Here is a 27,415-nt window from a genome sequence, read left to right on the forward strand (position 1 = left end):
GCTTAGGAAATTGCTAAATGTAGTAAATGTATGTGAGCAATATGCTATTAGTCATGGCCTTAAATATAACTGTACTAAAAGTGAATTTATGATTTTTAAGCCTAGTAATAAATGTAAAGATGACTTTCCCCCAGTATTGCTCAATGGCGTGCCTTTAAAACAGGTATCTGTATTTAAGGACCTAGGACATGTAGTGTGTGATAACCAAGGGCGGATCCACCGTTGTGGGCACGATGGGCATGCCCACAACCCTAATAGGGTGCCCTATTAATTCCCCGAGTAAAATTATGCCGATTTTTGTTTCGCAGATGCTATGGCAGAGGAATCTTTGTAAAATAGTACATTACGATACAAGTGCGAAAAATAGGAAGTTTGAAACGAGTGGCGATAAATTAAAACACGACCGAAGGGAGTGTTTTAAATCGACACGAGTTGCGAATTACCTATTCGCACATGTATCGTACAACGTTTTACAGTACATATGGCCCTTTAAATGTTCGACACAGTAACGTAATATGCTACTTCTCGCACTAGTGCTATAAAGTAGCCCCATATGTACTGTAAAAATCATTACACAGAGTAGTTAGTTGGTGGGCATAACATTGAAACGCGGATTTACTTTTCGTAAATTGATAGTTTGTTAACTGTCACGCTTACCCAAGTCGAAAACAGGTCATCTGGTGTTAATTAGAAATTCTCGCCACCACGAGTCCTAATTATTTGTAAAAATAACTATTATTTACTTTTAGCTTATGGAGTCTTAGAAATCTTCAACATTCACAAATATTAGTACAATATTTAAAAATAGTCCCAGCTTTTAATTTACAGCTGTAGGAGTTTTTTTAGCGTAGTTAGCGTAGCGTTTATCTATGTATAAAAAGTGCTCCATAGACATAAATCGTTTCCGATTTTCGATATATTTCCGACCCGAATGTTGTAAGTACCTATCGCAATTGCTAAATTACTAATTTAACTGTTAGTTACAGTTTAATTAAATTGTCACTTTATTCGAAAATAACTTTAGTCTAGTCAGCAAGTTCAAATTGTTGAAAAATTTAGATACTGCTTTAAAAATTCATGTGGTACCTCATTAGATTCGGAATAAGTAATGCCTAGAAAAATGTATTCGAAGCGTATATTAGCATTAGCACATAAACAATTTCAAAAGTAAAAAAAAAAAATTCATGAAAAAATATGGTATTTAGTTTTTAGTCGAATCTTATAAACTATAATACATTTAAGAAATGAAAATAAAATATTCCTAAAGAAGTGGAAATTTCCAATAAAAAAAAATCCCAAGTACTATAACTGTATTCATTGTAGTTTTCATTTACCGTTGAAAATAGCCCTAAGTTAGAGAATAATTAATTAAAAAAAATCTCGTTCGTAAACAAAAAAGCGGCCAAGTGCGAGTCGGACTCGCGCATGAAGGGTTCCGTACAATTTAAGACGTATTAAAAAAAATCTTCTTACTAGATCTTGTTCAACATTTTACCACTTTGGACACACATTTTACCACTTTGGAAGTGTCTCTCGCGCAAACTATTCAGTTTAGAAAAAAATGATATTAGGAACCTAACTATCATTTTTGAAGACCTATCCATAGATACCTTACACGTATATGTTTGATGAAAAAATTTTTTTTTAAATTTTATGACGTATTAAAAAAAACTACTCACTAGATCTCGTTCAAAACAATTTTCGGTGGAAGTTTGCATGGTAATGTATATCATATATTTTTTTTAGATTTTTCATTCTGTTATTTTAGAAGTTACAGGGGGGGGGACACACTTTTTTTCACTTTGGAAGGTTCTCTCGCGCAAACTATTCAGTTTAGAAAAAAATGATATTAAAAACATTGATATCATTTTTGAAGACCTATCCATAGATACGTATGGGTATGATGAAAAAAAAAATTTTTTTTTAATTTCATGACGTATTAAAAAAAACTACTTACTAGATCTCGTTCAAACCAATTTTCGGTGGAAGTTTGCATGGTAATGTATATCATATATTTTTTTTAGATTTTTCATTCTGTTATTTTAGAAGTTACAGGGGGGGGGACACACTTTTTTTCACTTTGGAAGGTTCTCTCGCGCAAACTATTCAGTTTAGAAAAAAATGATCTTAAAAACATTGATATCATTTTTGAAGACCTATCCATAGATACCCCACACGTATGGGTATGATGAAAAAAAAATTTTTTTTTTAATTTCATGACGTATTAAAAAAAAACTACTTACTAGATCTCGTTCAAACCAATTTTCGGTGGAAGTTTACATGGCAATGTATATCATATATTTTTTTTAGATTTTTCATTCTGTTATTTTAGAAGTTACGGGGGGGGGACACACATTTTACCACTTTGGAAGTGTCTCTCGCGCAAACTATTCATTTTAGAAAAAAATGATATTAGAAACCTCAATATCATTTTTAAAGACCTATCCATAGATACCCCACACGTATGGGTTTGATGAAAAAAGATTTTTTGAGTTTCAGTTCTAAGTATGGGGAACCCCCAAAATTTATTGTTTTTTTTCTATTTTTGTGTAAACATCCTAATGCGGTTCATAGAATACATCTACTTACCAAGTTTGAACAGTACAGCTCTTATAGTTTCGGAAAAAAGTGGCTGTGACAGAATCGGACAGACAGACGGACATGACGAATCTATAAGGGTTCCGTTTTTTGCCATTTGGCTACGGAACCCTAAAAATGTTCAAATAATTGGCGTAAAAATATTTCGGTTATCGGTGCTCTTCTTATACACATACTAAGCAATATCACGCTATAAAAAAAAAACAATACTTTGGTTAAGTATAATATTGTTTTATATTTAACAATTTTACCCTGATTTTTAACTTTTTGTCAATTTTCACTATTATTCTGAAATTTTACACAAAGTATTAATTTTATTAAATTTTTTGTGACGTGATCTTGTTAAGTGTATAAATAAGATGGGCTCCACGAAGCGAAATATTTTTACGCCAAAAAAGTGTTAATTAATTGAAATTGAAAAATCAACCTTTAAAATAATATTTAATGTTACTTACTTACTCGCTTTTTCACGCCGCGCGCGCATCCCGAAAATGAGGCGCAGAGGGCTATTTTTAACGTTAAATTAAAACTATAACGAATAGAGGTTATAGTACCTAGAGTTGGATTTTTTATTGGAAATTTTTCTCTTCTTTATAGTATTTTTCAAACGGGAAGGGTACGCTGATAGATATAATCTCCATACAATTTATATCCTAAAAGCTCCAAATCTCGCAAAATTGTATTGAGATGACATACAATTTTGCGAGATTTGGAGCTTTTAGGATATCTATCAGCGTACCCTTCCTGTTTGAAAAATACTATAGGAATCTTTTGTTTTCATTTGTTAAATGTATATTATATAATAGTTCATGAGATATTGTCAAAAAACAAAATACCATATTTTTTATAACTTTTGAATTTTTTTGTGCTGATAAACGATTAGAATTCGAATACCTTTTTTCTAGAAATTGTTTCAATTTCAATGAGGTATTTTTCAAGTATTTTTATTTCTATTTTTGACCATTTTGAACTTGTCGACTAGACTATTACTCAACGAAATATTTAAAAATGTATCAAATATTAAAAAAAAGTTATCTACTAATGGTTCCTTAAACGAAAAGATTACTGCCAAATGAAATTCATACAATAATTGTTTTGCCAGTGTTCTGCTAATTAACACAAAAGCGAATTGAACGGTATGTGAACCAAGACTAGCAAATGTCGACTAAAAGTTAGATTTAGGTACGAATAAATCCCTCTATGAAACGTTGACCTGCGAAACGTTGTCTGAGAATCGAGTATCTGCGAAAAATTGATAAAGTAGCCCCCTAATAGCCTTGTGACGTCACACTTTCAGTCTATTGAGATCGGTAGTACGATCGTTTAAGACTTGCAAGAGTCATGATTGTTCATGAACGAGTTCGGACTCCGACTCGCACTTGGCCGATTTTCGGGTGGTTGTGCTGTGACCACAACCTTTTTTGAGGGCTGGATCCGCGCCTGGTGATAACATGAAGGATGACGAGTTGATGAGATGATGAAAAAGGGAGCGTAGGGCGCTGGCGACTAGAGCAAATATGCTGGCACTTAGATTTAGGCGTTGCACCGCGCCAGTAAAAATAACATTGTTTCGAGCTTTTTGCACTACTTTCTATACATGTGCATTATGGACCAGCTATACGCAAAGGTCCCTAAGCGACCTATGCGACGCATCCAATACAACAATGCCTTCAGGGCACTGTTGCGGTTGCCTCGCTGGTGCAGCGCGTCCGGGTTGTTAGTATGGACGGGTTCCCGGCCATCATGCGCGCTGCGGCGCCTGCGGGACAGCCGCAACAGTCTCCTGGCAGTTATAGCTGACAGGCTTGACAGTCAGCTTCTTGTGCACTGGACCAGGGTACACTCAGTGGTAGCTACATACACATGACTCACATGAGTGTATGTAGTTATTACTGGTGTATGTGCCTGGCTCCAGTTTAAACCCTAAAATATTTTAAGTTTAATTTATTTTGTAGCCGACGTGTCCGTCCACTACAACATCGTTTAGCATGTAGATATAGAATAGCTTATTAATAATTAGAAATAGAAATAGTTTTATAACTAGAAAATAGAATACGTAAATCCATTTTCGTAGCAACGCAATAAAATAACAGTTAGTTCTCGTAAGCCGGACCCCGTAAGGTTGCACTATGTTATTGTATAACCTGAAACCGTTACGGTCGACTATTGTTCAATGTTCACTCATTAAGTTCCGTAACGTTATTGTATTATATTTGTTTATTAGGGTTCACCTCCGCAGAATTTCGGCAGAGTCAAAGAAGTATTGTCCATTTTATTGTGTGTAATTAAGTGTAGTTTTAGTTGCGTGGGAAACTTTCGGTACCGTTACACCGTTATCAGGAGATAGTAATGTTACCTCAAAAGGACCAAGGATACGGTTATACGCGTCATTCCCTCGCACGCACTCGTTCGGCAAACGTCAACCTCCTGAGTATCGTTACGCTAGTAGAGCAAAATAGTGTTGCCTCTAGTCTAGTTAAGCTTTCACGAATAAAATAATCTTCGACGATCAAGATCTATCTTTAAGGAGTATTTCCCTCGAATACCAAAACACGCATTACCTAAAGTGGTGACCCCGACGTGATAAGAAAAATGAGCCCAAACCCAGACAAAGGCAACGGAGTCAACATGAACAGCGAAAGCAGCAATCAAGTCGTCGATGCAGGCAACAACGCAGCTAACCCGCTCATTCAACAACAGCCTGCACCCGCACCTGCATCGGCCAGCACAGTCAGCGCACCGTTGAAGATACCTGATTTTTGGCGTGACTCGCCGCGCATTTGGTTTGCCAGCTTCGAGCACGCTACGAGGGACTTAAACAGAAGCGACAGCCAGCTAGCAAGCATGGTAATAGCTCAGTTAGACAAGCAAGATGTACAGCAAATAACAGACATCCTATTCAACCCTCCTAAAACTGAGTACTACAAGGCCGTAAAGGAGCGTCTCATTGCCGTTTACGAAGAGTCTGACAGCCGGCAAGTGAAAAAGCTCCTATCCCAAATGGAGCTCGGCGAGCAAAAGCCCAGTCAGTTGCTAAGGCGAATGCGTGAGCTGGCCAGGAATAAGTTTAATGACAACATGCTAAAAATCATATGGACGAACTCACTGCCACCATATATACGCTCGGTGCTTTGCGTAAGCGAAACCTTCAGTGAGAAGGCAACGCTCGATGAAATGGCGCGACTTGCCGACAAGATGATGGAGGAATCGCCGAACGTACCACAGATTTCAGCGATATCGAGGCCAGTGTCGATTGCGTTATCGCAAGATCAACATCAGCAACCGCCGTTAGCACAGAGTTACGCGGCCACCGACACTCAGTTCATTCTGAGTGAAATAAGAAAATTAAACATTAGAGTCGAGGAGCTAAGCAGACGCCCGCAAGCCAGGCGACGCCAAAGCCGTTCCCACAGTCGACGACGTTCGGATCTCCGTTCACGAAACAACTCGAGGTCCGAGGACAGAAGCAAATCGCCATCGCCATGGTGCTACTACCATCGACGTTTCGGTATGGAAGCAACAAAATGCAGACCGCCGTGTGCTTTCCGACCCGTTACTTTGCCTTCGGAAAACTAAAGAAGACGCTGGCCGCGGCGGAATCCAGCGTGCTAGAACATTCACACCGCCTTTTCGTAACCGACAAGAAGACGAAAGTATCATTCTTGGTAGATACCGGAGCAGACATTAGTGTTATACCAAGAGCGAAAGGCACACCTGAATCACCTCTATCGTTTCAACTATACGCTGCCAACAACACGACTATACCTACGTATGGCGAAAAAACATACGAACTCGACCTTAACCTGCGCCGTCCGTTCAAATGGAAGTTTATTGTTGCCGCCGTGTCAAAACCAATCCTCGGAGCAGATTTTCTGAATCATCACGAGTTAATAGTCGACGTGACGAACCGAAGATTGATCGACGGAAAGACATTGCTCACTACAAACGCACAAATATGTAAAACGAACATACCTACAGTTCGGAGCATCCGCGTAGGACAAACCTATCACGACATACTTGCTGAGTTCCCTGGAATTACAAGACTTACATCAATGAAACTCAGTCCGAAGCACACAGTCGAGCATGTCATTGAAACAATTGGTCAACCTGTTCACTGCCGAGCGAGACCAATCGCACCTCATCGCTACGAACAGGTCAAAAAAGAATTTCAAAACATGATAGAACAAGGCTTATGTCGTCCTAGTAAGAGCCAATGGTCCTCACCGTTGCACGTAGTGCCTAAGAAAAATGGAGATCTACGTGTATGTGGTGACTACCGAAGACTCAACGCCATCACGATACCCGATCGCTACCCTATACCACGCATACGCGACTTTACGTATCAACTCGCCGGGAAAACAATTTTTTCTACGATCGACCTCAATCGTGCCTACCAGCAACTTCCGATCAGCGAGCGAGATATTGAAAAATCGGCGATCATTACGCCGTTTGGATTGTTTGAATTCCCGCGTATGTGCCCAGGCTTAAGGAACTGCGGTCAAACATTTCAAAGGTTCATACACGAAGTACTCAGAGGGCTGGATTACGTTTTCCCGTTCGTCGACGACCTACTAGTAGCTTCAACCACCGAGGAGGAACACCGAGCACATCTACGCGTTATCTTACAACGTCTCGATGAATACGGAATCACAATAAACCCCGCAAAATGTGTTTTCGGTCAACCTACGGTGAAGTTTCTCGGCTACGATGTGAACAAAGATGGTATCCAACCACCGAAAGAAAAAGTACAAGCAATCGCCGATTACCCAAAACCTAAAACAATCGAAGAATTACGACGTTTTCTCGGTATGATAAACTTTTATCGAGAAAATATCAAAGACGCCGCAATAATTCAATCTCCACTCTGCAAGTATCTACACAACGCGAAGAAAAGAGACAAGTCGCAAATCGAATGGACTGAAGAAGCTACGCAAGCCTACGAAGCGTGTAAAACGAGCATACAAAACGCCGCCCTACTCGCACACCCTCAGCACGAAGCTCAACTCGCGATATTTTGTGACGCCTCAAACACCGCGGCTGGCGCTGTTTTACAACAGTTCACCAACAAACAATGGCAGCCACTCGGATATTTCTCGCGCAAGTTCACAGAAGCTCAAAAAAAATACAGCACGTTCGATCGAGAACTCCTGTCAATATATTTATCGTTAAAACATTTTAGAAAAATGTTTGAAGGAAGACCGCTAACAATATTCACAGACCACAAGCCGCTCACATTCGCATTTACGAAATCATCAAACGACGGCGAATCACCGCGACGCACTCGACACCTACTTTTCATAAGCGAATTCACGACCGATATTCGCTATGTAAGTGGGAAGGAAAACGCTGTAGCGGACGCACTTTCGCGCATCGACGCGATTACCTGCCCAACGCCGATCGACTTCAAAGAGTTAGCCGCAGCGCAAGAAAGGGATAGCAACATTCAATGCCTGCAGCAACAAGAAAATATATCACTGAAAAAAATCAAGATTCCCGGAACTGACTTTAACATATACTGCGAAACTACTACAGGCAACGATCGTCCGTACCTACCTGCGGATTACCGACGCACTGTATTTGACTATATGCACAACATTAGTCATCCTGGCACTCGCACCACGCGCAAGATGATTGCAAGCAAATACTTCTGGCCTTCAATGAATAAGGACATCGGAACATGGGCAAAAGCATGCATCGCATGCCAACGAACAAAGATACAGCAACATACTACAAGTACTTTATCAACGTTCCAACCTACAGCCCGTTTCGAGCACGTACATTGTGACATCATCGGTCCAATGCCAACAACGTCCGACGGTTACCGTTACTGCCTAACAATCATTGACCGCGCAACTCGATGGCCCGAAGCGATCCCGCTAAAAGAAGTCGCCGCTGAAGAAGTCGCCAAAGCTGTCTACGAAGGATGGATGTCAAGATTCGGATGCCCAGCTACAATAACAACGGATCAAGGTCGACAGTTCGAAAGTCGAATATTTGCGCACCTAACACAGCTACTTGGTATCGCAAAAACGCGCACAACGCCGTACCATCCGATATGCAACGGTGTCCTTGAACGATGGCATCGAACGATTAAGACAGCACTAAAAGCTAGACTCTTATCCGCTAAAAGTTGGATTAACGAGCTACCTACAGTGCTTCTAGGTGTCCGTGCGGCGCTCCGCGCCGACACAAACGTAAGTGCAGCGCAACTTACATACGGATGCAACATTCGTCTACCCGGGGAATTTCTAACAAACGCAACAAGCAACGACGTCATAATGGACAGCTCCTACGTCGAACAACTGAGAGAAACCATCCGACAACTGAAACCAGTACCGAGTCAACCGCATAGCAACAAAAGATCTATCTTCATTCACCGCGATCTAACTACGTGCGATTACGTGTTTATTCGAGTCGACGCAGTTAGAAAGCCACTGCAGGCGCCATACGACGGTCCCTACAAAGTACTGAATCGAACCGACAAGGTTTTCACTATTCAGTTACCTACACGCGAAGCAAAAATTTCAATCGATCGTCTTAAGCCTGCATACACCATAACAGAAAATGCAGAGCCCTATTCGGTGCAGAGACAAGGACCTGTGATCACCTACACACCAAGTCCAGCGACGACGCTTTTATCGCCGCCGTCCACACAATCGCCGCCGACGCTGACACCGACGCCGCCGACGCTGACACCGACGCCGCCGACGCCGATGCTGCCGACACCGACACCACCGGTGACTGCTGCCTGTGCAAGGAGAGGCCCTGCAACATCTTCTACAAATAAGAACTCAGTATTGATTCCCACGGATTCACGGCAATCACGGATGACCCGCAGCGGACGCATCGTTCGTCTACCCGTACGCTTCGCTGAGGAGGGAGCCATGTAGCCGACGTGTCCGTCCACTACAACATCGTTTAGCATGTAGATATAGAATAGCTTATTAATAATTAGAAATAGAAATAGTTTTATAACTAGAAAATAGAATACGTAAATCCATTTTCGTAGCAACGCAATAAAATAACAGTTAGTTCTCGTAAGCCGGACCCCGTAAGGTTGCACTATGTTATTGTATAACCTGAAACCGTTACGGTCGACTATTGTTCAATGTTCACTCATTAAGTTCCGTAACGTTATTGTATTATATTTGTTTATTAGGGTTCACCTCCGCAGAATTTCGGCAGAGTCAAAGAAGTATTGTCCATTTTATTGTGTGTAATTAAGTGTAGTTTTAGTTGCGTGGGAAACTTTCGGTACCGTTACACCGTTATCAGGAGATAGTAATGTTACCTCAAAAGGACCAAGGATACGGTTATACGCGTCATTCCCTCGCACGCACTCGTTCGGCAAACGTCAACCTCCTGAGTATCGTTACGCTAGTAGAGCAAAATAGTGTTGCCTCTAGTCTAGTTAAGCTTTCACGAATAAAATAATCTTCGACGATCAAGATCTATCTTTAAGGAGTATTTCCCTCGAATACCAAAACACGCATTACCTAAAATTTCAATAATAATATAATATAACTTTTTAGAGTAAGTTAAACTAACACTATGGATCAAGGTCTGAAATGTTTTTTTTGATTTATTAGAGTGATAGAGAAAAATGCCCGCAATTGACGAACTTCGATTTTCCCGGTTATAGCCCGGGGACAGCCAGAATCGAAATAACGACTCGTGGAACGCACACATGGTATCGCGTACAAATTAATTATACAATATCTTTGTGAGTACCAGTAATAAAAATAGTGTTTACAGCCAAGAGTAAAGTAAATTGGTTTACAGTCCACTATAGTTTTATTCAGCAGTCTAGATCTCCTGGATTCAACGTAAAACACGAATTAGGCACTAGACTCAACAGTAATTTTAGTATAGTTTACGGTAGGCAAGAAATAACCCGACCAAATTACGATAGGTTGTTTTTGGTATGTTGTCAGGAATGTTAAAACGTGTTTTTAATTTTACTTAAATATACTCCAGCCGGCCTAGCTACGGTGACAATCGATAAACTTACTTTACTCTTTGCAATCGCTATCGCTACTACAATGACAGTTGCGCATAGATGGTAGAATGGAGTGTAGAAAACCGTCCGTCCTTTCTCTACCGTCGTGATCGTATATCATGCGACAAAATTAAAAACACGTTTTAACATTCCTGTCAACGTACCAAAACAACCTACATAATTTGGTCAGGTTCATTGTTACCCACCATAAAATACGTCTACGTCACTTAGGACTTTTTAGAAATTCTGCTACTCCTACTGAAAGATGCATAAGAGTCCTTATTCCTACAGACGAGCGTGTTTTGTAAAATGCTTCCTTTTTCATTCAAGATTACGACGTAACTATTAGTATTTATTCAAAAACTGGTAACGTACTTAAATAATCGTTTCCTAAACTAGCGGCTCCAACAGTTCAAATTTTAATTTTTTCTTTTAAACCTCTTTTTTAATGAGTTTTTTTGGGAGTCTTTTCCAAATTTTGCAGTGAGATGTGGCGTTTCGGTTCTCAATTTTGCTGTAAACAAGAATCATTTGGTACATGAATGACTACAATTTGATTCAACATATCTCGTACGAGGGGCTGGAATGATTAACAATCGAAGATTCATTTGAAAAAACTGATAAAATACCTTCCGAGTTTTCTTCATTTTTTTGGCGAAAACAGGGTTTTATTATATATTTTTTCCGCAAATTGTACGCATATTTTGCTTTAAAAATAATATTATAGCAAACTGTAACTTTATGTTAACCTATAAAAAAAAATCATAACTATGGGACCTACATTGCCGTAAATTTATATTTTTTTAAAACACGTATAAATCACGCAGCATCGACGCCACGCTCTCATTCTGCGCGGAGCGCGCTTAGAGGACGGACTTGTGCTCGATTGTAAGGCATTCGTTGCGTTCGTAATCAGCTACGGAGTTCCGAGAAGTGCTATATACTGCGATTAGAAAATCTTAATAAAAGTTCTTAACAACAGACTCTCGCTTATTGATGGATTTTCAGTGGTCCATTTTTTTTATACTACGTCGGTGGCAAACAAGCTTACGGCCCGCCTGATGATAAGCAGTATCCGTAGCCTATGTACGCCTGCAACTCCAGAGGAGTTACATGCGCGTTGCCGACCCTAATCCCCTCCCACCCCTCGTTGAGCTCTGGCAACCTTACTCACCGGCAGGAACACAACACTATGAGTAGGGTCTAGTGTTATTTTGCGGCGATTTTCTGAAAAACGCATTTTTACTTGAAATTACGTTAGGGTTTGCATTATTATTTTTGACCCGGATGAAGTCCAAGTTCTCATGATGGAGTCAGGAGTTGGTCACCAGAACTCCTAATCTACTCATTATAATCCCATCGTGTTTGGGCTCAAAAGATTTGCCCTGACGAACACCATCGATCTAGATGAGGTCCAGGGTCTCATGATGGAGTCAGGAGTTGGTCACCAGGACTCTTAATCTACTTATCATAACTCCATCGTGTTTGGGCTCAATACATTTGCCCTGACGAGCACCATCAATCTAGATAAAGTCCAGGGTCTCATGATGGAGTAAGGAGTTGGTCACTAGAACTCCTAATCTACTCATTATAATTCCATCGTGTTTGGGCTCAAAAGATTTGCCCTGACGAGCACCATAGATCTAGATGAGGTCCAGGGTCTCATGATGGAGTCAAGAGTTGGTCACCAGAACTCCTAATCTACTCATCATAACCTCAACGTGTTTGGGCTCAATAGAGTTGCCCTGACGAGCACCATCAATCTAGATGAGGTCCAGGGTCTCATGATTGAGTCAGGAGTTGGTCATTAGAACTCCTAATCTACTCATCATAACTCCATCGTGTTTGGGCTCAATAGATTTGCCCTGACGAACACCATCGATCTAGATGAGGTCCAGGGTCTCATGATGGAGTCAGGAGTTGGTCACCAGAACTCCTAATGTACTCATCATAACTCCATCGTGTTTGGGCTCAATAGATTTGCCCTGACGAGCACCATCGATCTAAATGAGGTTCAGGGTCTCATGATGGAGTCAGGAGTTGGTCACCAGAACTCCTAATCTACTCATCATAACTCCATCGTGTTTGGGCTCAATAGATTTGCCCTGATGAACACCATCGATCTAGATGAGGTCCAGGGTCTCATGATGGAGTCAGGAGTTGGTCACCAGAACTCCTAAACTACTCATCATAACCTCATCGTGTTTGGGCTCAATAGATTTGCCCTGACGAGCACCATCAATCTAGATAAAGTCCAGGGTTTCATGATGGAGTCAGGAGTTGGTCACTAGAACTCCTAATCTACTCATTATAATTCCATCGTGTTTGGGCTCAAAAGATTTGCCCTGACGAGCACCATCGATCTAGATGAGGTCCGGGGTCTCATGCTGGAGTCAGGAGTTGGTCACCAGAACTCCTAACCTACTCATCATAACTCCATCGTGTTTGGGCTCAAAAGATTTGCCCTGACGAACACCATCGACCTAGATGAGGTCCAGGGTCTCATGATGGAGTCAGGAGTTGGTCACTAGAACTCCTAATCTACTCATTATAATTACATCGTGTTTGGGCTCAAAAGATTTCGATAGATCGAAGATAGGTTGATGGTGCTCGTCAGGGCAAATCTATGGAGCCCAAACACGATGGAATTATAATGAGTAGATTAGGAGTTCAAATGACCAACTCCTGACTCCATCATGAGATCGCGGACTTCAACTAGATTGATGGTGCTTGTCGGGGTAAATCTATTGAGCCCAAACACGATGCATCTATAATGAGTAGATTAGGAGTTCTAGCACCAACTCCTGACTCCATCATGAGGCCCTGGACCTCATATAGATTGATGGTGCTCGTCAGGGCAACTCTATTGAGCCCAAACACGATGGAGTTATGATGAGTAGATTAGGAATTATGGTGACCAACTCCTGACTCCATCATAAGACCCTGAACCTCATTTAGATCGATGGTACTCGTCAGGGCAAATCTATTGAGCCCAAACACGATGGAATTATGATGAGTAGATTAGGAGTTCTGGTGACCAACTCCTGACTCCAGCATGAGACCCCGGACCTCATTTAGATCGACGGTACTCGTCAGGGTAAATCTATTGAGCCCAAACACGATGGAGTTATGATGAGTAGATTAGGAGTTCTGGGGAGTTCTGGTGACCAACTCCTGATTCCGTCATGAGACCCTGGACCTCATCTAGATCGATGGTGTTCGTCAGGGCAAATCTTTTGAGCCCAAACACGATGGAATTATAATGAATACATTAGGAGTTCAGAGGGCCTACCGCGAACCACGTTCGACGAGTTACCTCCCTATCACACTTACGTACGAATTTACAAGTGCGACAGAGAGGCAACACGTCGAACGTGGTTCGCGGTAGGCCTCCTGGTGACCAACTCCTGACTCCATCATGAGAACCTGGATGGACTTCATTCGGGTCAAAAATAATAACACAAACCCTAACGTGATTTCAAATAAAACTGAAACTCTATAGCACTAATGTGCGCAAACGATTGGCATCTTGACTAGGCAGCATGGGTGCGTAGCCACCATGCCAAAAGTTTACGATACGTCAAGGAAACACTATCTGTCTCTCTATCGCACTAATATGTGCAATCGATTGGCTTCTTGGCTAGGTATCATGGGTGCGTAGCCAACATGCCAATCGTTTACGATACGACAACGAAACACTACTGTCTCTCTATCGCACTAATATACGTAAAAGATTGGTATTTTGGCTAGGCACCAAGCAAGTGTGTGGCCAACATGCCAATCGCTTACGATACGACAACGAAACACTATCTGTCTTTCTATCGCACTAACATGCGCAAACGATTGTTATGTTGGCTAGGCGCCATGGGTGCATAGCCAACATGACAATCTTTTACGTCACGACAACGAAACACTATCTGTCTCTCTATCGCACTAATATACTTTATTTATACCTGCAGTCATTTACAAACTTTTTCATTTTCCATTGGTGTGAAAGAGACAGAATAAAGAGCAAGGGTTATAGTACACTCTGTAGTCTGTACACTTAGTAGTAGTGTACATAAAAAAAATCCATATGATATCATATAACACTAAAATTAAAGTTGCTTGAAATTATATTGAAAACTATCAAGATTATTCTAGTCTGCATTGAAACGCGCGTCGCGTTGCCGGCGCTCGCGTACCGAGCGCCAACGCCATCTATCGAGCGTTATTTCGTGAAATCGGAGAACGCTCCAAGGAATAAGGGCTCATAAGAGTCATAAGACCCCGTTCTGCCGTTTCCCCCCACCACTCATGCCTGATCCAGTTTAAATACTAGATGTATTCTAGCCATTAGTTCTTTTGGTGGTGGGCAAGCAGCGAGACTATTGGACTTCACGTCACGATTTTTAACTTTTGTCCGTGTCAGCAACTAATTTGTGCGTTAAGAATACAAGGGAATCAATACATTCTATGACTCTTCTCTTGTGGTTCAACTATTGACAACCAGAATTACCACACCTGAGGCGTACAGCGCCATCTACATTAGCTGTGGACTTATAAGAAAAGATTTGTCTTGGACTTTATTCCGGTTAATTCGTAATTAATGTGTATATTATCACATTGGGCTTTAAATTGTGGTGATGGGTGATAGGATGGATAGATGTGATATAATATAAAAGCATAAGGATCAAGGGATTTGGCCTTTGGGATACGACTACGGTAATTAAACAACACTTTTAGATCTACAAACAAATATAATCCAGTTTTCTAACATTTTACGATACATAATTTTTATAAATGTACAGGGTAAGCTCATGACGTGGGAAAAGCGGCACTAGTTTTCAACTGGCTACCGTATGTGGTGCAATAATATTTAAACATGAGGAGACGGCGAGCGCCGCGCTGATATGCTTTACTTTCATGGAACAGGTATGACAACTTACAGCTAATGTGAAGATATGGAATAGGCTCCAAATTTCAACGTGCTGTCAGGTTACAAATCTACATTAGACACCAATGACTAGTAATTTATAAAAATTACGCTACGGTTAAGCGTATTTAATTCCAATTTAACATTAGAATGCCGGAGATCGGCGACCGGCTCGGAGACGCGGCCGTCCTCTGCGCGTCCCGTGGAAGACAACAGAATCGAGACATCTCCATTCGTCCAGTTGTATTTGTGCAAGTAATCCATATGTACTGCGAGCCCATTATATTGGATTCAAATCTCCAAGAAACCGAATATTCACTCGTAGCTATTTTGTACATTTAGTACACTGATGCGATGCTAATAAGAATGCGCGTTTTAGACATCAGTATAAAGAGAAAGATTTATATCTTAAGTATACTATGATTTATTAAAATCTATAAATAAATTCCACACTGACATAAAATGTAACACATGATATTGATGTAAAACGACATAGATAAATGACAGTAATTAGTTATTGCACAATACTATTAATTAACAGCTACTGGGTCTGATACACCGGGGACACACAGACACATGTCGTGACGCAACGCCCACCTGTACAGGTAACAAACACAACGTTATACACGGTACACGGGAATATCAAACATCGTAATGTACCACAGAAGGGAACTCAGTGCCGTCACACTCACACACGCGCACGATCCACTGGAGCTACTAAAGACCGAAACTTTTAATACTCCGGGACTACGTACAATCAAACTGTCATATAAAAGTATTTTATGCACGGTTTATACAACCATGTATAAATGTTTGTCATGTCTATCGATGAAAATCTCAGTATGAGAACAAGGGTACAAATTGGATTATTGTACTTATTAAAAGAATTGGTCAGTAGTTATATCTGATGGCACTTAATACACATATCTCACAACACATTTCACATAGAAAAAGGCAGTTTAAGAAGTCAAAACACGAGATTAACATTTAGTTGTTAGTGAGAAAGGCTTGTTGTTTCCTGATTGTTGTTTGTATGAAAATAGGCACTTGAAGTGAGAATTTTGCCCTCTTCATTGATCATATTGATGAACAAATAAATTAAAATTGTAACAATAAAAACTAAATAAAATATTGCATTATAAATATTATAATCATACTATGTCAAACAGCAACATGGGAATGTATAAAGCTATATCGAAACAAGTTCAAATGATGACAGACCAGTTAACGAAAGCTAAAAGCACGGGACAGAGACGCAATTTAAAAAATCTTATCGACAAATTTAATATAAAAGCTCTGAAAATAGCTAATATGATTATCTAACAATCAAAATAAAATTATTAACATTATAATTCATTAGTAAATTCTTCAATTAAATAAAACAACATAATCAATCTTCTATGGCAGCAGAAATAAATTTGTACATTTAGCACATGGCATCAAACCGGCACATCCTCGCCCCTCAGGATTTAACGTCTATGCTCGTTCACCTAGTCTACCGATATTTAATTACAATAATAAGTGACCAAACTAACAGCTACGTAAACATAGACTTAATTATTAAAATTTAGTGCTACACACATGATGATCTTTACGCATTCCACTACTTTGGCTGGATTTAGAAATAAGGTTGTACAATTTTCTAATTTTAATTTATAATACTGGAATTTTACCTGAGGGTTACTTGTGCTGCCGCGGCCACGCCGCGCACGACACGTGGTCGTGTTTAGCGTTCGTCTTGATTCATCAATATATTTCTTATTCGCAAGGCGACATTTGCATTCTCCTGTGTCAGCAACCGAGCCTCGGTCCAGTTGACATACCTCAGATCTTTCACGTAAAATGTTAATGAGCAAAACAAAACAATAGGAACTCGCTACTACAAAAAACCTCAACACAAAACTGAACACAAAAATAATTATCTCCCTTCACGATCTTTTTACAAATAATATAATATTATGTTCATGTTTGTAAAATAAAATATAGTTCTGATACGACCACGACTTCCGATCGCTACGGGTCCAGTGACCTCTCACTTTACAATATTGAATAGCCCAAGTGATACTTTTAAATTCGCATTTTCCGTAACAATTACACACGTGTCACTACTTTAATTTGGCATTCAATATCCGAACCACGCGATATACGTTCTCAATATACATACACTACACAAAAGTAGTAGAATACATTAACAGAGATAACATAAATAAATATAGTATGTGAGTAGATTTGATCTAATCACGAATAAAATTATACTAGTTACTTTACCTACAGGTATATCCAGAAAAGCCCGTGTCAGTGAAAATATCTTAAATATTAATAAAAAACTGCGACAGCTGTAGATAAAATCGCAACTTTAGTTGAGACACGATCGAGCGCCGAAAAGTATTGCATTGCCAACGTCAATCGTCCAATATACCCTCGATACAATATTACACTATTGCCTTGTCCCCGTCACAGTCTGATCTCTTCGCTAGTCGGCGGTCGTCGAAAACACTGACAAAGTGTACTTTAATCTAGTTACAATTTTAATACCAACCCAATACCAAAGGTCACATAAATTTTATGGCACATTAACGTGAGCAATGCTTGAAATAAAATCTTAAAACGATTTTTGGTCATTATAAGTTAGATCGATGATATTGTTGATTAATCAGTTCACTGGAACATTTGACTGGACAGTATCCTTCGCCAGTGAGTTTCTTGCGACCGCCCTGGTCCTGCCGCTCGCGACTGTTCCTTAAATTTACATAGCTACTAAGGCAGTTCTCTATCTAAAATAAGCGTATTTTTGTATCAATGCAATATCGTTGAGCGCTCGTCTGTTCGTCGTCTCCCCTTCCATTCAACTCGTAATCTATTATACCACGATACATTATTAAATTACTCAATCAACATGGCACTGATTTTTTTAACAAATCAAAGTATATTTTGCTATCAAATTTTGTACCTCGTCCCAACGAACATTAGTAGCGGTTAAGCGAAAATATAAATTATTACACAAGCGTCAAGCGAGCTCGATGAGCACAAAACGGACTCTTCAAAATGTATCGAGATCACGCTATCTTCCTTACGAACGCGGAAAGGATAAGAGGCTTACTAATATAAAAGATTAACGACCAGTGGAAGAAGGAGCAGCCCGTCTCGGTACCGGACCTGACCTGCGTCAAGCAGGGACGGGGGACAGGGACAGCGTGATCTCGAGGGAGGGTGTGGGTAAGGGATGCAAGATTACGGTGTGTTCGGTTTGGAAGGGGCGGCTTGGCGCGTTCATCGCACGTCGGTGAGGTTGGACTTGTCGCCGAACAGCTTCACCAGCTGCTCCTCGTAGTCGTCGATGTTGCGCTTCATGATCTCCATGCACGGGCCCAGCAGCCGCTCGAACGTCTCCACGTCCAGGACTGGAACACAAACAAAATTTATTATAATCTATATATTACTTTAAATGATCTTTTTTAACCGTTAAGGTGATTTTACACCACTGATATTCATTGACAATATTATTTAAAAATGTTCCAAGTGCAGAGAAAACGAAAGTGTGCGCTTCAGAGAGTCAATCTATTACGATGGCGCTTGAAATGACATGCAGGCGTAATACGGTCCAAGGACACGGCGCTCAGACATAATATGATACAGCAGAAGACATTCGTCTTTCTGGCTCCGCTCATTAGTAAGAAATGATCGCTATATACACCCCAATAAGAAATACTATCAATAAAGCGCTTAATAATTTTAAACAAATTCTAGCCATTTCAACCCTGTCGGAGCGGTCGTAACATTCGAGCGATGTTGAAGCATCACAACTGTTTCTAGAAGAGTAGTCAATCAAAGATCAAACAGAATATGCGGCTAAGACGTAGGAGCAGTTTTTATCATTAAATCAAATCGTTTGGGACGGTTGGCACAAGCGCGTTGGGCGGCGCTATCGCTCATTCCGCGCATACTTCGTATTCCATTCTTAGACTAAGTACACTAGACATCATATAAAGCGAATCGGGTGAAGTGGGTTGTAAAAATATTCCTATGGTCGATAATAGTTCTGGATCTCATGTTCGCATTTCAGTACATATGTAAATTACGTTATGTTATGAGCTATGCTCGGAGTTTCTCTTTCGAGAGAGAATTGGAAATGTCCCTATTCAAGTGGCAAGCAAACAATTTCAGTGGCAGTGGGCTGGTTTCTTGTAGAACCGATGGCCGTTGGGGAAGAAAGGTTCTTATAAGGCGACCACGAACCTACAGGCCGGCAAAAGAAGGTCCCCAACAAGGAAGACTGATCCAGATTGCTGAGAACCGTTAGATGATGGCGGCGTACGGCCAGTCCTTGTTAACAACAACAACACAACACACACAAGTTATATGCGCAGTCGTCTTTCGACATGCTGATGTCTAAGATACGTTATAAGGAATATCGGCTCTCATCTGTTATTTATTTGCGATAAAAAATACATTATAGGTAATATTCACATTGACACATTGCAAACATAAAAATCGGTTAATCCGGGCAACCATGGACGGGACCAATTTTTTTATAAGGCAACCGTATTACAGTTTTTTTTATAAATATACTTTATTTACATTATATATAAAATACGCTTTCATTTCATATATCATACGATGAAATAACAGAAAAAAAAATGTTCCTGTCCGTACGCAATTATCCTAGGCGTAACGTACTTGCAATGTGTGTATCTCCTACTATGACTATTTATGTTACTGACCGTACTTAGATAAGTCGCAATCTATTTTAGTCTCTTTACAGACAAAATAAGCTCCGCGGAGTGTACTATAATTCGTCGGTAAACAGCTCGCAAGGTAAGCCGTATTTCATTCAGACACGTCGTCATTCGCCGGCCAATTACTCGGCCGGAGCGCGTCCGCCCGGCAATCATCTCGGACAGCGGCCAAATGACGGTAATTGACAGCTGTCAAGCCGGAGTTCAACAGTCCCTTTGCGGCAGTGGACAGGTATTATCGTTACGTTTAAGCACAAGTGTATTGACGTCGTTTGATTAAGTTATGGCTTAGACGGTCTTCACGGATCCCGATCCGCAGTCCGCTCCGGTGCCCGAGCGGGACAACACAATATACGGTGCAGATCCTAATCAGTGTGATAATTGTGTTAGGGTTAAGGCCTTTTCTCACTGCTGCATTGGTCCGGCGATTAGACATAGAAAGGCTGTACAAATCCTGGATGAGTCGCCGGATAAAACAGTGTAAAAGCCCTAATTGATTTATAATGAAACACCCGTATACCTCCGTTTTCTTTCGCTTTGCCCTATTGGCACTTCTAAAGAAAGTAATGGCTGCAATCATTTTTGGATTAACTCGGAGCTAATTATTTAAAACTTTTCTCATAAATTGATCTTGGAAAGATTCAATAATTTTCCAAAATTATTTTAATTTTCCGATCTACTAATTCCTGTTCTCAGAACACCCTCTAGTTGTTGCTGTAATGTAAATGACCACGCCGAGAGCAATTCATGGACACCAATAACAGTAACATCTTTTTTTAATGAAGGCAATTATCATCAATAACCGGTTTTTACAAATCTATAAAGGCAAGGTGTTTTAAATAAAGGTAAAAAATAGTAATTGGCCATGTCGATTGGTCTTTGGTTTAATAATTAAGTTGAGTTGTTAAGACTTTATACAGGTAATGAACGAATTAGTCTGAGCTAACTCCCTAGCTCTATTATAGATGAGAGTCAGAATGGCGGGTGTACCTAAATAAAAATAATTAATAGAATCAGGCGTTACTTTGCGGAAATCCATGCTAATTAAAACAAGAAATATTACTTTGCTAATCCGCGAGAAAATAACGTGTTAGTCAATCAGTGAGTGTCTTTTGATATTTTACATGTTTGCGAGAAAGGATTGCGTTTGAGTGTTCTGGAACAGTTGGAAATAATTAGGTACAACAATAGGGGGATGATTCTTAACGAACAGTTGAATGTTGCGTCATCGCCGTTATTACGAATTTTTCCATCTCACTCACACTTGCACAGTAGGGGGACTGGTCAAGGTATAAATATGGCCGACCGTTCTAGACAGCTCAGTCAGTTGTCGGGTGTCAGACCGTCAACAACAACTCCAGCATCTCCTGAGGATGCCTCGTAGAGAGGCGAAACACGTGTCGAGTTTTGTACTTTTGGTGGTGGGTTGTTATATTTATTTGCGTATTTATTTTTGCGGTGGGAGGGTGGGAACATTAATTGCATGTAAAAATACGCAAGTAAGTATAACGGGTTAGCCCTGATTGACTAACACGTTATTTTCTCGCGGATTAGCAAAGTAATATTTCTTGTTTTAATTTTAAATAAAAATAAATGAAAAGCATACCATATTTTTGTACCTAATTTGTACTATTTAGTACCTCCGTTCAAAAAAATTTTACCTCACGGTACACAAAGTTATCATCAAAAAACAGTACACCCGCCATCCTGACATTCAGAATGGCGGGTGTACTTTATTACGCTATGTTTCCGTGGTTATTGATAAATTCTATAAAAGCCAAATTTTTGCACCTTCATATTCAATTATAATATAAGCCATTTTATTTGTGGTTTCCAATTTTTACTCATTTTATATTTTGCTTGCTATTACAATTTCGCAGGCGTTATCATTTTTCAAGTTATCGATCTCATTTTTAAGAAAAAACGCTAAGGTACAATTAATTTTATTACGCCAGGAATTAGTACCTTTAATGTTTAATCTGTTAAGTTCAAATAACTCAGAAAATCATGTCTTAAAAATGATTTTTCTTAGGAAGATTTCTTTGAACTGGCGCCTAGCCTTTTTTACCAAATAAAATGGCTCATATTGTAATTGAATATGAAGTTACAAAAATTTGGCTTTTGTAGAATTTACCAAAAACCACGGGAATATAGCGTAATAAAGTACACCCGCCATTCTGACTGTCAGGATGGCGGGTGTACTGTTGTTTGGTGATAACTTTAAGTACCGTGAGGTAGAATTTTTTTTAAAGGAGGTACTATATAGTATAAATTAGTGAAATTAGGTACAAAAATATGGTATGGTTTTTATTTAATTTTATTTAGGTACACCCGCTATTCTGACTCTCACTATTATAGAATATTGCGTAGAGAGAGGCAATATACACAACCTTCAGTGCCATTTTAAATTGTAAATTCTCATCTCCACGACGGAGGTAGAAGTACTGCATCTCGTTTTGATTACAGAATTTACGACGTCCTTCGACAACAATCCCAACGTGACAGAAAGCAGTAATATAATAAATAATAAATATCAGGGGACATCTTACACATATCAATTTGGCCCCAAACTAAGCAAAGCTTACAAAAAATACATAGTTTTAAAGCTATGGGTACTAGGCGACGACATAGAAAACACCCATGACTCAGGAACAAATATCTGTGTTGATCACACAAATAAATGCCCTTACCGGGATTCGAACCCAGGACCATCGGCTTCATAGACAAGGTCACTATCCACTAGGCCAGACCGGTCGTCGTGTTAACGAGTGTGAGATACAGCTCTTTTGTTTGATACTCTCTTTCGGACCGTTTACTGACAATGAGTATGCTCTAGTCACCTCTGATCACGTGTCCTGCTCTTAGATTAGCCAAAATGTATCAGTTCTGTATGCGATATCCACACTATTTTTATCTGCGTGTGGGGTTCCATTCATCATTCGTCCAATGCGTCGCTTAAGAGGGGGCGTAAAGCCAGGAAATTAGAAAGGAACAAAAGATATAGCGCGCAACGCGAAACTTGCGACGGAAGATTTGGTTTTACCTCAATACTCGTAACTCTGTAACTGAAGTATACTTCTAATTAAAAAAATGTTAGTCAAATTTCTCGGCTATATATCACTAGCAATATTATACTAAAATTAAACTGTTATGGCACGCAGGGTAGCAATATATAAATGAAAATTAGTCTTGTTTTCGTGTTTTTTTTCTATAGAGTCAATTTTGCATTAGCCCCCTCTTAAAGCCGTAAACCTGTTATCGCCTCCGAAAGGATTTGTTATTATTGGCTGGTTGTGTTGGCTAATGCAGCTACTCCGTAATGGAGTTACGAGGTTCGCGATGTTAGTCTCACGTTTCCAAGAGCTATACTCTACTCACATGCAAGCTTGACGGGCCCCACGGCGTAGGCGGAGGCGGCGCGCGGCTTGTGGGTCACCAGCGCCAGCTCGCCGAAGTAGCCGCCCTTGCCTGCGCGTGTTACACGTGAGAACATTATTTACAATACGCGAAAAATGCGCGTAATACTTAGACAGACAGTACCTACTTTGGCTCGTGTAAAAACCTAAGAGATATGTTTATAAAGGGGCGTCTTATTATTACGTGAGGTGTTCAGGGGGGTCAAGCCAAATGTCACGTAGGGAAGATAGAGGTCTCGGCAAATATCACGTAATTTCTGGCAAAAATTGTTCAAAAGTGCCATAGAATAAAATATTTTTCTAGACTAAAATATGGCGAAATCTGACACAAGCCTCCAAATACTACTTGACAAAAATAAAGCCTTACACAATGAATAGACGCCCCCTAATAAATAAGCATTTGAGACGGTTGAGGCGGTAGATCGCTAGTAATTGCGGTCCGAGAGCATATAAAGACTATTCATGATTAACTAATTGGCGCTCCAATAATTTACTATGAGAGCACCACTGTTCGTTTCAGTTGCGTCCACTTTAACAATACAATAGAAAAAAAAAGGGTGGGCTGTTGTACACAGCGACAAACTTCTGTGAAGTTATGACGTTTACTTAACACTTGCACAGGCTATCAAAATCGTTGCCAACTTAGCTTGGTCTGACTCTATGTCTGGTGACCTCACGGTCTCCATAAATCCAATACGGCCTATGACCGAAAGGGATGGCCAGAGGTAAACAAGTGCTTTGAAGCTTTATTTTATTGTTGCCGCGTGTAGAAGTTTTAACGTCTTCCTGTGACCAGAACTAATGGAATTTCCTGGCCGCATTACGAGAAGTTATTGCTCCTTTACGGACCGGAATCATTAGCTAAATTAAAACCTTTAATGATAACGATTTCTGGAACTAGTGGTTACGAATACTTATCGTGAGCTGGACTAAGCCTACACAATCAGTAAATGTTAATGAATCGTTCACCATCATATTTAAGTAAAACAATCACGCTTTTTATCAGTTATTTAACTTTTTCTTAAGGACAAATTTGATTATCTACAATCATGGACACCCTACAACACTTAATTAACAAAGATAAAACCTCTTTAACCGTTATGACAGCACTTTGATTATGAAGAAAATAAAATGTCACACTTGAGTGAGATACGATTTTATAAAAGTAACCAGACTCCGATGACATTCAATTTGTCACTTATTATGGATAAAACAAAGAGGGTGACCATAAATATCGTAAATAAAATAAAACTCTTTTTTTTGAACAGTAAAAATTAAATTAACGTTAATCTCACAAATACTGGTACGAAACAGTTGCTGATAATTTACCGAATATGCAGGCTTGATCCTGCTCACGTCTCCTGAATCATCCTGTATATATGACGTCAACGGCTTTTTATTACTATTGTTGTAATGACGATTTGCCATACCTACTATTATTATATTTTGTCACTTGATTTTATTTCCATTATTAGTATTATTTTATTATGTTTTCCTGTTTGACATTTGCTGCATTAATGAAGATAAAAACATATGTATTTATTTACTGACGCGAAAACAAAGAATATGAATGAAAAATACTAATCGAAAGTATAAGCAAGTTTTCATGAGCTCATAATAATTTGATTCATAAATCCCGCGACGGCTTCCAGAGATATTTAGTATTTTTTAAACTATGTACCATATGGTCTCAAATTCTATTTATCCCTGCTAGATTGACATTTGAACACCGATTTAGAAGGCAAGATGTGAATGTGAAGGGAAAAGGTAAGGAATAAGCTTAGTGACATTTGTGGCAGAGTTCTGCCCAGAGATCGGAACCGGTTTTTTGCAAAAACATCGAAATAACCATATATTTCGGTTTATTTTATACTCTAAATGTAGGACTCAGTTGTGTTTTCAGATAACGACTTCGTATTATTAGATTGCCTAATTAGAAATGAAGTAATTAACAAAGAACGAAAAAATACCGTTTTCGTTCCCATACAAAAATACCGGTTTCCGATCCCCGATTCTGTCGACAGTAAGCTAGTAAATAGTAGTAGAGTCGGCGCCGTCCTCTACGAAGTACATACATGCGTCGGCCAAGTCCTGCCGATGTCAGCTACTAACTAGTACAGAGAGCACTGAGTACTGACCGAGGCGCTTGATCTCGTGCTCGTTGCCGTCGTCGCGCGCGATGCGGATGCTGACGGAGCCGTCCTCCACGAAGTACATGCCGTCGGCGGTGTCGCCCTGCCGGATGATCATCTCGCCGTCGATCAGCGTGCGCGGCAGCAGCGCGTCGGCCAGGTTGGCGCGCTCGTACGGCTGTGGAAACAAATATAAATTATAGTCTATGTACACTTAGCTGCAAAAAAAAGGGACGTACGTATTAACTATAGAAGTTAGGGTTAGCGCAGCGCATGGACGCATACGTTGAAAATGTTTTTTGATCCAATCTGGGGGCACGGGCATCCCCCGCCAAGACGAGCCAAGTGATTTATTGTCCTACCGTACAAAAACGTAAATTACGAACAAGTTATTAGTTAAAGCGCAACCAATGCACATTACTAACGCGTAACAAATGCACTAATTACATCATTAGACCAAGCGGAACAAATCGAACCATTGTTAGTAATCGCTACGCGTGCGAGCGTATTATTTATCTTATATAAATAATGTACGTAAACCACCGTAAGGGGATATTGATCACCGCTTTAATAAACGTTGAATATGTTCACTGTGCCACTGTGTCCACTGGCCTGTGACCTACTTCTGTGCTGTCGGTGCCTATTACTAATCGGGGTTCGATTTTAAGCAGCGAAATGGACATGTTTCTTATAAATATTTATCTAGTAATTTAGTCATTCAACGGTAATTGGAACAAAACATAATTCAATATATTTGACATAGAGAATATAGAGATGGTCACTTGAGTTAATTTCTGTAAGACGATAAAAGATACAGTAGTTGCCCTTAACATTATTTTCTATTTTATTTTGGAATTATATCTTAATTAGAATTAGTTAAGTTACCATAAAATTGATATCTTTATCGCAGAATTAACTTTGTACGCCGCACATTTTAACCGCGTCTATATCCTACAGTCAATGCAAATAACCAGATTATAAAGTGTTGGCGGTAGATCTGTAACTTTGCAGTTACATTGCAATTACTCGGCGAACCCTCACTTCCCGCGGTCGAGTATGCATATATGCACCATATTCATGTACGCAGTTTGCATGTATTGGGTTGTAAACTAACAGCCGAGTGGGCACTCGGCGCACGCTGCGAGCGACTGACTCGACTCGCTATACTGAATTCGAATGCTCAAACTGTTACGATATACATTACACCGAAATGTTACAAGTCGGTCTTCACCATTATGGCACAGTAAAGTTACTTTATCACAAACTGCAATAGATGTCATATATTAAAGTAAAAGTGACAAGGCCTTCTTTCAAGGAAAAGTGGTGGAGGCAGGACTGTTTGTTTAATATATATGGCATATTTCGGTTTAAAATTCACGTGTATATATATAGTAGTGTGTCTACGTAATAAAACACAAAACACAATTTGATTTATTCCTAAAGTTACTTTTTCATCGTAAGTATATTTACCTATCCGATTCGCGATATTTCTCGATGCGGTCGATTACCAATTTAATATCATAGCCATGGACATTGAAAGACCTATCTATAGGGATGTATTATGTGCCAATGAGATCAGTTACTAAACTAGGTCATAAAAATAGCACGCACCTCAGCTC

The 27,415-nt window shown here is 39.9% G+C and overlaps 1 protein-coding gene across 1 annotated transcript in view; it reads right to left on the reverse strand.

Moving 5' to 3' along the window:
- Nucleotides 1-15,316: 15,316 nt before the first annotated feature.
- The window catches only part of LOC133527748 (cAMP-dependent protein kinase type II regulatory subunit), a 34,626-nt gene continuing 22,527 nt past the window's right edge, over nt 15,317-27,415 (reverse strand). The window contains exons 5-7 of the mRNA XM_061864898.1: nt 25,803-25,974; nt 23,627-23,716; nt 15,317-18,913 (exon numbers count right to left, since the gene is read on the reverse strand). Coding sequence (XP_061720882.1) covers nt 18,783-18,913; nt 23,627-23,716; nt 25,803-25,974 — 393 coding nt within the window. The 3' untranslated portion in view covers nt 15,317-18,782. The remainder of the gene's footprint in view (nt 18,914-23,626; nt 23,717-25,802; nt 25,975-27,415) is intronic.

The sequence above is a fragment of the Cydia pomonella genome, chromosome 18 (assembly GCF_033807575.1).
Source record: "Cydia pomonella isolate Wapato2018A chromosome 18, ilCydPomo1, whole genome shotgun sequence".
NCBI lineage: Eukaryota > Metazoa > Arthropoda > Insecta > Lepidoptera > Tortricidae > Cydia > Cydia pomonella.